At 38.6% G+C, this 13,084-nt stretch overlaps 1 protein-coding gene across 4 annotated transcripts in view; it reads right to left on the bottom strand.

Moving 5' to 3' along the window:
• Window positions 1–13,084, bottom strand: part of Asx (Additional sex combs) — a 273,851-nt gene that overhangs the window by 174,149 nt on the left and 86,618 nt on the right. For all 4 annotated transcript variants that reach the window (XM_067151342.2, XM_067151343.2, XM_067151344.2 and 1 more), the window contains exon 3: window positions 6,086–6,373. In XM_067151342.2, the coding sequence (XP_067007443.2) occupies window positions 6,086–6,373 (288 nt within the window). The remainder of the gene's footprint in view (window positions 1–6,085; window positions 6,374–13,084) is intronic.

The raw sequence follows: 13,084 nt of genomic DNA, 5'->3' as shown, positions 1-13,084 counted from the left end.
ATGGGAAGAATGTGCTGAGGACCGTTCACTGTGGCGTTACACTACAACCACCGCTGTCAACTTGTTTGAAAGAGAACGCCACAGACATCAAGAGGCCAAACGACAAGCAAGAAAACTCCATCAATTACAACCCCGCCCTCCTCCATCCATTCAGTGTGATTTGTGTGGGCATATGTTTTATGCCAGGATTGGTCTGTTTAGCCATCGCAAATATATCCATAAACTGAGTTGAAGTGGTCAATGTATGCAGGAAGAAGTTATATATACTCTGATAGAGTTACAGCCGACGATAATAATTGTTAAATTTCAAATTATTTACTGTACGAATTGGTGTTGGAATAGAGTATTTGAAACTGTTTGGTTTCTCTCTTCTATATTCACTACCTTCTATGTCTATGTTTAACCCATCTTCCAAACTCTTAATCCATCACCTGATATACCTTGCCACACCTACCCCTTCTCCTGAAAATTAATAGTCATATCCTCGAACTTAATCACATTTTCCCACCTTGTAACCTCACCCTCGTGGGAGAGAAGACTGAATGTGTTAATACGTTTAAATATCTGGGGAGTAAAAAATCAAATGATGGATGTGCCAAAAATGAAGTGTTGAACAGGGTACTAAATTGATCCAACTTCTTTCATCATGTACAGAACATATTATGGGATAAGGGAGTTCCTCTGAGGGCTACACAGATTGTAATAATAATAATAATAACTTAAATGTTTCCACCTTTTCAATACAATATATTCACAAGATTACAAAATTATACGGTACTAGTTTCGACCCATCTAGGGGTCATCATCAGCCGTATTGGAGCAAAGATCATTTGTGGCGAAATCCTAAGACAATATTATTTTAAAGAATAACAAGTGAAATGAGATGTTATGGTAATAGTTAATAATACAAGGAATATACATAATAAGAGGTTTTTAACAAAGAATAAAGTATAAATGGGGTGTTGTAAAAATTATAATCATGGAAATCAGTAAGTTCTTGTATTGAAATGAAATATGGCTTAGGAAGAGGGCTTAAGGTGGGGCTGAAGGGTGCGGGAGAAAGTGTAATTGTCTTGGAAAAGTACCTTTGATTAAATTTAGGATTGAGTTTAGGTTGGCTGCATTATTGTTTCTGAGGAAAGTGTTTAAAACTTGTCTCCTGCCCATCATGACATATAATCTGGAAAGTTGCAGCATACATAAAAGAGACGTCAACTGCAAGCTTGTGAAATGAAGTTCCTTAGATCAGCTGTATAGAAAACAAGAAAAAACAGAATGAAGAATGATCAAATACAAACAGACCTGCAGGTCAGCCTGAACATGGAAGAAAGGCTGAGTGCTGCAAGATTGAAGTGGCTAGTACAAGTTAAGAGGATGCAAGTGACTCAAATTCTAAGGCAGTATTTTGAGAAGATTGTTCCCGGACAAAGGCCAATTAGATGCCCCTGAGAGAGAAGCATACCAAATGGAGGCATATTGTTTTAAAACATCCTACCCAGCTCGTCGGAAGGAATTCATGGTGATTATTATACAAGATGTCATTCCTTCAGGTCAGCTTTACAAATGTACACATTAATCACAAGATTATGTGGTTTTTTGCTATGTACTTAATCTTTCGTCGTAAACTGCTATTCGTTTCCGAGAATACGCTTTTCTCCTGCAATTCTTCTTATAGTCTATTGGTACTGTGGAGATGTTGCTGATGACTGATCCAGCCAATCTCGGCATGAAACATGCAGCCACACAGACCACATCTAAGGTGGCTGGAGGATGCAGTTGGATCTGACGTAGTTTCCGCTTTTCAAGGGTTTCAACTTCTTGTCTGCGACGTGCCTGCTCAAACAGTGAGACACCTTCTGCAGTAGCTTTGTGCCAAAGAACATGGTTCTGTGCAATTGTTGCCCAGGTGTTAGCATTTATGTAGGTGCTATTCATAGTCTTCTTAAGCTGGTCTTGATAACATTTCAAAGGAGCACCTTGGGGACTTTGCCATAACCAATCTCACCGTAGACAAGTAGTTTCGCAGTCTGCTATCATTCATACTCTTTAAATAATAAATATCAGGCAAGATTTCTTTCCAAGAGTATGCACATTAAAAAGAATTGATCTTCATTTGAGACAGATGGAATTTCCAGCTCCACAAATTTTGCATTCCGCTAATTCATTTCAGCCTTTTTTGCTTGATGGATAATTGCTGCCAAGGGTATTGTTAAATTTACATTGCTGTTTTGGCATTTTGAATATATAAATAATAACTATAATGTAAGACTATTGTTTCTGAATCATGTGATGAAAAAGAAATTAGAGCAGTGCACATGCACAAAACGTCCAATACTAAACGAACGGAAACCAGAATGGGTAGAATGCTAAAATACACAAATGGAACTGAATTCCCATTTCAATCTATCGATTTAGGCTACTAGCTACTTCAGGGTGATGTTCCAGCTTTTAACTCTTTGAACATTGTGTTGATACTGATACCATCCATTGATTAGTAATTTAAGAAGGTAGCAAATAAAATTAGTTCAAAGTAGACACTCAAGATAGAAAAAGGTACAAGTTTCACAATTAAAAAATAAAATCTGCTCAGACTCCAAACAGAGGTCTAAGGAGGACAAGTCCGAACAAGACTGATAGTCGAAGCCCAAAACCATGTTATTACTAGTCTTCTCACCAGGGCTATTAAGCAATAGGTAAAGATGTAAGCAGAGAGAGAGATAATTTTATTTTATTTTTATTTTTTTGCTAGGGGCTTTACGTCGCACCGACACAGATAGGTCTTATGGCGACGATGGGATAGGAAAGGCCTAGGAGTTGGAAGGAAGCGGCCGTGGCCTTAAGGTACAGCCCCAGCATTTGCCTGGTGTGAAAATGGGAAACCACGGAAAAGCATCTTCAGGGCTGCCGATAGTGGGATTCGAACCTACTATCTCCCGGATGCAAGCTCACAGCCGCGCGCCTCTACGCTGCACCACTCCCGCGTCCAGGTGGGGATACACGAGTTCCAGACTAGCTCTTAATAACAATTCCATCTGCCAAATATTGCTGGGTTGTGAGTTCCGCGTGAGAAAGTACACCGATGGCCTACGGTAAATCCCAACCTACGTAGATGAACGTCTTCAACACGCTATTAGTCGGATACCGTACTTGTATGATACCGAATTTTATCGTAAAAATCAGATTATCATGGCTTGTCAAGAATTCCGTATATGTCATCATCATAATCGCAATCAGAATTAGTCATTATAAGCTTATATCTAGTACTTATTCTAAGTAGACATTGAAAGAATTTTAATGTTTTCACTACTCAGCTTTTATTAATAAATTGGTCTAAGTATGGTTTGAAATAAAGGTAGAGTATCTTGAAAAATTATTTATACAATGTGGCTGGTTTCCTACGCAATCAGCATCTCTAAGTGACGTAATTATATTGCATTGGAGAAAACAGGTTTAGAGAAACCTCTAACATAAAAAAGAAATGAAATCAGGCCTTATTTATCTATGTCTTAATCCTGGCCTGTCGAAGAATTGTATCATAATTAAGTAGTATTCAAGGAAATTAAATGAAAAGAAAATAAATAAATCATATAATCAAGTAAAATTATTCAACATAATTATAATAATCGGATGCATCCAAATGGTTTAAGTAAAACAAGCTATATTCCCTACTATATACAATGTTCAAATTGAGTTCAATTGAAAATGTGAAAACGCAAAGAAGGTGGCCAATAATTAATCAATTAATTAATTAATTAAGATCTGGAATCTTTCCATATTAAGCTGGGTTGCTCCTTAAAATTACCAAAATTCAATCGTCTGAACCTAAATTCACATGCAATTAAAGAAATGTATATCACTCGGCTGAATACTTCACATCAATGTCCACGCACAGTAGAAAAATCGTGTGAGAAAATAATGTCTGTCCATTAAGGATTTTATCTAGTTGAGGTTTCAAATTTTTGTATGTTTCATATTTCGTATCAACTGATCTCCATATAAACAAATCTAAGTCCACTTTAAGTCATAAGTAATCTCAAATTAATTCCATCGTAAGGCTTATATGGCTAAATCATTCAATTATTATTTAAATTCATGGTTGAAATTCAATTAAAGTGCGTATATGACTTAATATAGCATTACCAAGTGTATTTAATTAATCTTCCAACGAATAATACCATAGGTGGAAAAATTGACACATAGGAAGACTCTATCTTCATCTAAAATCCACATATGAAAGACTAAGTTACCAGTGATGTGTTAAACTGCTCTCATAAAATCAAAAGTTAAGTTGCCGTCTGTGAGAATACATGAAAACAATCATAGGTATGTCAGTGAAGGCCTAAATATTGACGTAAGTGGCCTCTCGGCTCTTCTGATGATCCTACTTACTCAATTAATTCTATACTGATGGCATTGAGATCGTATCCTAATCTGTATTATATATCTATTAGGGAATAAAATAGCGATCGGAAACAGTACGTTTCAATACATATACTTTAGCATGTGCAACCTACACATACTACCATCTCTCGAAGAATACTATGACCAACTTCCTAAATAACAATAACTATCACTATCAAAATATACTATCAACTCATATGCTTATTACATTCACCATTTAACACTTCAATTATCGCGTAGCATTCATAATCAAAGCACTCGTTTCATCAAATACGCAACATATGTGCCATAACCTACACATATATAAATCATTATCATTACTGTCATAGTATCAAAGAACAGCACATCGTAACCTTAAAACTGTGCCACTATATTTTATTGTAAACATTCCCTAAATACAATCTTTACGCTTGTTATTTTGTTAAAGCCATCACGCATGTATATATTAGCTTCCTCTTAATACTCTAACACTTCACTGACAACGAATTAAGAAAAATATCAATCACTTCTCCACTACCATATTGACAAACTTACGAACGGCATTCACTGGTATTTTACACCTATGTTTGGGATTTACGGTAACTTCAGATGAATACCTATTTCCTTGTACGTACACTTGTATATTAACTACGCACACACAATGTCATAATGCACATTATATATTAACCAAAAGAATAAAGGTTTCTACTTACGACACGACTCAAATGGGGACTTAACTTTGCTTATTGGGTAGTGATTTCCATCTCGCTGCTAATCGTCATGGGATGGTAGGCCTCGCTCCATGGTTCGGCTTAGGTAATCGGGTCCATCTCGTCCTCACAGCTGATTACCGCCCTCCTGGGTCATCAATCTTGTGAAGCGCCACCATAGTCGGAGTAGTCTCTGCCTCAGCTTCTTAGAACATCATAGTGGTCTTTATTGCGTTAAGGACAGAATAACACAAGGCATTAGTTGATTTATACATGCTGTAATCTGCTTAGTAATGCTAATGCGAAAAGTATTATGTATTTTGGTCCGTCTAATTTGCTTATAACAGCTCTAAATATCGTCTTATTTCAACTGCCTTGCTCGCCGAAAACGGTGTGAATTTTACGTGCTTTTAGAATTGCACTTTATTTTCCGTTTAATTCAGCTCTCTTTAAAGTTGTGCAGTATCGGGCAAATACAATGTTCCGAGCCCAACCGTGACGTAGTACAGATCCAACTTGACGTTTCCTAACAGCTGGTCTATAATCTCACATATATGTGTCAACCACAGCTGATGTTAAGCAGGTTATCGTAGATTTCATCTTCTCTTCAATAATTGATTAAAGAATCCGATAAGTAACTGGTTTCTTTACTCGACTCCGTCTTTTCTTTGATGCAGTGCTGGATTGAGATTTTTTCTAATGGAAGACTTTTTTTCAATAATCGATTTAAATAATCCGCTCTCGTCATTCTTTCGCACCGCCTTCTAAAAGTGGTTCTTTTCGTGATTGCCGGTTGAATTTATTGTCTCTTCAGCTCGTACCGCTGCTAATTGCTTTATTTTAATTCTTTAATGGCTGGAGCGCCATTTTTGTTCCTAATACTGCAACTATAGAACGGTGAAATGGCACAATGCGCACGGCCAACTCGTCCGGTAGAGATAAAAGGAGACAAATAAGTAAAGATAGGATAATAAAAAGTACTATACAGTACTTACCTTGGGCTTGAGATTTCACAATAATGCGGGGCAAGGGGGCTGAATTGCCAGCAGCAATGGTAGTGTTCTTGCGTCGCCGTTTAGCTTGCTGGCGCAGAGCATGCTTGATCACCTTCTTGCTATGAGAGTGAGAGATACGAGAGTTGATGTCCTTCAGAGAATCAAATGAGCAACCAGGCATTGTATCCATCCTCTTATGACCACGTGAATCCAATTTGACTACTCGCCGCCTGCCCACCTCACGCCTGCCATACACAGTGCGGGACTGTGCAGAATTTGCATCATGTGCTGCAATTAGAATGATCAAGGATTTAGGCAATGTATTCTAATTAATGTTTTGAAGTAAGTATGCTTTAAAAAATGTAAACTGTCAAGTCATATAAAGAGAGCGAACAAGAAAAGGAACACATAATAGTATAACACAATGGCAGGTCAGGATGGCAAGATGGAGCAACAGGAAGAGACAAGGAAAAACATGAAAACACGGAAAAACATGAAAACACATTCAGGTTGCATATAAAATTGGACAGTTTAATTAACAAATTAGAGTAGCATTGATAATATATTTCCTTTTATTAATATTTATTGTTAAACCTCTTACTCCCTTGTAAGGACATTATCACTCACAATAGGAAATTTTTGCTTATTAATTTTCAAACCATAGGCTGATCAAAAGTAAAATTAATTTGCAGGTTCTTGTATACAATAAAAACATTCAAGATCATTACTTAAAACATGACACGCAAACTACATGTGAAAAACATTGGTACCTTCATGGTACAGAACTTTCAACTGCAATGAGTATGTTTGTTGAAGCTCTCTCCATTATTTTCAAAATATGTCACTCCATTGTTCTAAGCATATGACAGACACAGATTTTCTATATTTAGGTATATGGATATACTGAATGTGCAACAAAAGAGTGTCAGTCAGCTAATTTTTATACCTCATCATTACTCCAAGCATATTGCTTAGGGTGACCATATGACCACTATAAAAATAAACTATCAACTATCAATAATATAATGATAGTAAAGACAGTTTTAGAGAAGTATAGGAGCCTGTCTAGAAGTAAGGTGTATGTGGCAGCAATAGATTTTGAAAAAGCGTTTGATAAGGTGAATAGAGAGGCTATATTGGAGAAATTGGATAGGTTGGGGGTTTCGGAAAAGATGATGAGGGCAGTGGAGGGAATATATAGGGTGGTCAGGTTTTGTGTAAAATTGGGAGACGATAGATTGAGCAGACCCTTAGGGGAGTCTAAGGTGGGTTTAAAGCAAGGGTGCAAATTATCGCCAATGTGTTGTTGTTTGAGTCATCAGTCCATAGACTGGTTTGATGCAGCCCTCAATGCCACCCTATCCTGTGCTAACCTTTTCATTTCTACATAACTATTGCATCCTACATCTGCTCTAATCTGCTTGTCATGTTCATACCTTGGTCTACCCCTACCGCTCTTACCACCTACACTTCCTTCAAAAACCAACTGAACAAGTCCTGGGTGTCTTAAGATGTGTCCTATCATTCTATCTCTTCTTCTCGTCAAATTTAGCCAAATCGATCTCCTCTCACCAATTCGATTCAGTATCTCTTCATTCGTGATTCGATCTATCCATCTCACCTTCAGCATTCTTCTGTAACACCACATTGCAAAAGCTTCTATTCTCTTTCTTTCTGAGCTAGTTATTGTCCATGTTTCACTTCCATACAATGCCACGCTCCACACGAGTCTTCAAAAACATCTTTCTAATTCCGATATCAATGTTTGAAGTGAGCAAATTTCTTTTCTTAAGAAAGCTCTTCCTTGCTTGTGCTAGTCTGCATTTTATGTCCTCCTTACTTCTGCCATCGTTAGTTATTTTACTACCCAAGTAACAATATTCATCTACTTCCTTTAAGACTTCATTTCCTAATGTAATATTTCCTGCATCACCTGCCTTCGTTCGACTGCACTCCATTACTTTTGTTTTGGACTTATTTATTTTCATCTTGTACTCCTTACCCAAGACTTCATCCATACCATTCAGCAACTTCGAGATCTTCTTCAGTCTCAGATAAAATAACAATATCATTGGCAAATCTCAAGGTTTTGATTTCCTCTCCTTGGACTGTGATTCCCTTTCCAAATTTCTCTTTGATTTCCTTTACTTATCGCCAATATTGTTTATTTTATTAACGATATCTTGGATGGGCATGGGGATAGCAATTGGACTGTGCCGGTAATTAATGGATTGGAGGTACCAGGATTGATTTTTGCTGATGATGTGATATTGATTACTCTAACTTCAGGGGAGATGCAGAGAGCTTTAAATGCAGTGTCGCTTTTCGCAAAGAAATGGGACTTGAGAATTAACGAGAATAAATCTAAAATGCTAGTAGCCCAGGTAAACAAAGGAAGAGGGGAGGACGGGAAATGGGCCCTGCAGGGAGAAAAGTTGGAACAAGTAAGGAAGTTGGAATATTTACGAGTCATTATTAACAGTAAAGGAACTTGGAATGATCAGATTAGTAGGGCGAAAAGCAGAGGTTTGGCAGCCCTAGCCTCAGTCAAAAACTTGCTAGCTAAATATCTGGGTATCAGTTATAAAACCTTGAGGTTAGTGTTAGGATCAGTGATTTTCGGTAGGGCATTGTATGGTGCGGAAGTATGGGGGTTGGATGAGAAAAGAGGTGAATTAAGACGAATTATTAGTAATTTTGGTAAGATAGTGATGGGGCTGCCGCTGTGCACAGGTAATGCAGAGGCAGAATTAATGTGTGGGGAGGATTTGGAATCTGAGTGTGTGAAAAGAATAGTTAGATATTGGACGAATTTTAAAAGACAGGAAGTGGGGGGGGGGGTATTACAGGCCGCGTATGAACAACAGCGGAACAGTATGTATAAGGGAGGTTGGCTAGAAAAAATTAAGGGATATTTGGAGATGATAGGTTTGGGGTACATGTGGGAAGAGGTGTACAGGCTGAAAGTAGAGTAAGAAGTTTTCTTAGTGTGTTTTTAATAAAGTAGAAGAAGTAACGGGGTTAAATATTAGATACGTAGAGAGGTTAAACAGGAGAGGGTTGATATGGTGGATAATGGGGCTTCATAAAAATAAGGGATGGTTGAAAGGCAGAGATAAGTCAGTATGTATACTTTGTGGGGCAGAGAACAACGATTTTCACTTATTAAGTAATTGTGAAGAAACAAGTAAGATCAGAAGTAGTCTATTGGGTGCCAAACATCAGAAAATGTTAGGAATATATGAAAATGAAATGGCGTATGGCCTTTAGTACCGGGAGTGTCCGAAGACAAGTTCGGCTTGCCAGGTGCAGGTCTTTCTATTCGACACCCGTAGGTGACCTGCGCGTCGTGATGAGGATGAAATGATGATGAAGACAGCACATACACCCAGCCCCCGTGCCAGTGGAATTAACCAATTAAGGTTAAAATCTCCGACCCAGCCGGGAATCGAACCCGGGACCCTCTGAACCGAAGGCCAGTACGCCGACCGTTCAGCCAACGAGTCAGCCAACGAATAGGTGACGGGTGGAGTATTATAAGGTGGATTATTAAAGAATGGGAAGATGGAGAACTGAACAGGTACTTATGTGCGGTTAAAAATGCATGTGTGAGAAAAATGGAAGGAGATTCATAGGGAGATGGTGGTGAATATAGCTTGGAGGGATAAGGGGTATGTGTTTGGAATGGGGACGGGTGTTTATGATGTTTATGGGGGTCTTGTATAACAGTATCCAGTGGTTTGAGTTTGTTAGGTAATTTCAGCAGTAAGTGAAGTGCTGGTAATGTGTACATAGTGAAGGATGTAGAATTCGAGCCTGGAGGTGAAGTGGGACCGAGTGACAGCGATGCGCATTCAGATTGCGAAGTAATTGAGTAAGTAAATAATATGGTATGCCTGCAATGTAGAGGCCGTACCGATTGCGAGATTGCAAGTCAGTATGCGATTGTTGTCATTTGGTGCACTTTAAATCCAGGATAAGTAGGTTAAGGAACAAGGATTGTGAAGTAAGCAACTGTGCATACAAGGACTGGAGCGGAATCTGTTGTAACGTAATATCAGCGTGTTTTTTTCTCTTTCTTTCTTTTTTTTTCTTCTTCTTTTTCAGAACTATCTGTTGTGACGGTCATATGGTGAATGCAAGGTCAGGGTAAGGCTAGATTAGTTGTTTTGTAGGTAGATTCTTGTTTATTATTATTATTATTATTATTATTATTATTATTATTATTATTATTATTATTATTATATTTAATAGGATTATTGCTTTGTGAACATGTATCTGGGCTGGAAGCCTATTTTGTTCATTAATAAATACTGAATACTGAACTATCAACTATCAACCATTTCAATACAATATATCAAGTAAATGATTTTACCTAAGTCTCGGGACTAGTTTCAGCCACTTAGTAGGGTGTCTACGGGGTCTCCAAAGTGGTGCTTAAGGATGAAGAAAGAAAGACTGCTGCTGAGAGAGGAATTTAAAAAGATTATAAAAGAAAATTATTTTTATCCAAGGCATGATTACTAAAGATTAGGAATTAAAAAGTCAAATAAAATGTTTGATTCCTCTGAAATTTTATTTAGATTGAAGTTAGGATTGAAAAACTGTTCCAGATGGGTAAAACAATTTTATCTCCTTCTCCCCTCTCTCCCCACTCCCCTTAACCATCCCTTCTTTACCCCCTTCCCTCCTCTCCCTAGCTACTCCTTTGTTTACATGGCCTGCCTGCTTCCTCCAGCAAGTAGGTGTTTGTTCTACATCAGATATTAGAGGTGAGTCTAGTAAATGCTATGGTTTTACATGGCTATGGTTCTTTCCTGGATCAGCTATGGTAATGAGACATATGGTTCAGCTGTCAACCAGAGATTCCCGTACTAGGCCAATTTCCAGCCTACTTGCTGAAGTGGGAGTTCGCCTTTTTGAAAAATACAGCAACAGATCTCTTACTCCTCATGTACACTGCCAACATTCGTAAAATTCTGCAACATCCAAGCTATCCATGTCTGTTTGATCCCCAGTACCATCGGAGGTGTGAAAAGTGGCTGAATGCCACGTGACCGGTTGGGATTTGAATTGATAGCTAGTACCGTGATTTGGATGTGGCTATTGGTGGTTGCCTTGAATGTACCCCTAGCGAGGTACCTCTGTGCCCATTTCTGTGACTGGATACACAGCTAGATTTACTCTGTGGACCTAAGGTGAACATAGATGCTTCTGTTCCAGGATTTTGTTAATATTTGGATGCGCGACTTTTCTTCACGGACGGTTCAAAGATAGGAGAGAATGTTGGATACTCATTCATTTCCGATGATGTCAGCACCAAGATCTTCCTTCCTACTATATGCTGCAGAAATCTGCTATCTAGCGCCGAGGCACGAATGAGATTACTTCCTTATGCTTCTCGCAACACCCGTTGATGCAATAGTTTCATGACCTTCTAGCTGGGTTTTGCGATACTGGCACCCGAATCACCTTCACGTGGCTTCCAAGCCATGATGGGAAGGCAGAAAACAATCTAGCAGATCAAACTGCAAAAGAAGCTATACTTTTACCACGTACCTAGACCTATGAATGTACCTCCTTCTTCTGCTTTTTTCTTATTCTTCTTCCTCCAATATCATCCTCAATCTGGTCCTCTCATCTCTTTCTTGGTCTGCATCTTTCTGTCACATTTCTGCTCTAAACTTATTTGTGGAATTCTGTCTGCTTTCATTCTTTTGACATGCCCAAACCACCTAGGGCGAGGCTTCCTTATCTGGTCTCAGAGTTTTTCAACATCCAGCTTCCGTCTGAACTTTTCATTCTTGACTTTTCCCATTCTTGTTTTAATTTTCATACTTCTGAGGAACTTCTTTCCAATGCCTGTATTCCACTCTCCTCCTTTGTGGTTACTGCCCACGAATATGTGACACAGGTCAATATTGGCACGTAGTAAGACTGTAGAGGGTTTTCTTGCACGTAAATGGAACATCATCTTTCCATACCAAATCACTTACCCTTTTGTAGAATCCTAGCTTGCTGTATTCTTCGACTTCTTATGAATCTATCTGCTGGGGACATATATCTTTGACATCCTGAGAATCTGAATGGCTAGCTATCTGAACTTTCAACAAACTGAGAGAAATTAAAAGACATCTGTTGTTTGGCAGTCCTCTTCCTGTCCTTAAGAGAGAAGTAGTTGTTTTGTGCAGACTGAGGATAGGTTATGGAAGATCTATGCAATCTTATCTGCTAAAGAGGGAAGTCCTCCCAGTGTGTTCAGGTGGTGCCGAATTCATGATATAGATGTTGATTCCCACAGGGAATCTGAATATTTGTCCCGAATGAGTAAATTTATAATACCAATATAAATGGTTCATTATTGGACATTATAAATTTTACAGCTAACTCATTCCTGGTTGCCAGCGTGTCGTATCATCTGATGGCCAAGCAGGCATCAATTTTTGGTAGTGAGACAAGGTCTCTCATAGTGCATTGGCACTGCCGGTGGCTTCAAGTAGCCTACGCAGTGGCCTCCACGGTATGCACTAGCCATGCGTCTTGGTAGATGTGCTAGGTACCAATTGACGAGCCCAACCTAGCACATGAGGGCGAAACGCTAGCAACCAGGAATGAGTTAGCTGGAAAATTTATAATGTCCAATAACGGACCATTTATACTGGTATTATAAATTTACTCATTCGGGACAAATATTCAGATTCCCTATGGGAATCACCATCTATATCATCAGATGGCCAAGCAGGCATCAATTTTTAGTAGTGAGACAAGGTCTCTCATAGTGCATTGGCACTGCCGGTGGCTTTAAGTAGCCTACGCAGTGGCCTCCACGGTATGCACTAGTCATGCATCTTGGTAGGTGTGCTAGGTACCAACTGACGAGCCCAACCTAGCACACGAGGGCGAAATGCTGGCAACCAGGAATGAGTTAGCTGGAAAATTTATAATGTTCAATAACGGACCATTTATATTGGTATTAGAAATTTCTCCAGTCAAAGTTAA

This window comes from Anabrus simplex, chromosome 7 (genome assembly GCF_040414725.1).
Source record: "Anabrus simplex isolate iqAnaSimp1 chromosome 7, ASM4041472v1, whole genome shotgun sequence".
NCBI classification, from domain to species: Eukaryota; Metazoa; Arthropoda; class Insecta; order Orthoptera; family Tettigoniidae; genus Anabrus; species Anabrus simplex.
This window is presented reverse-complemented; position numbering and strand designations above follow the sequence as displayed.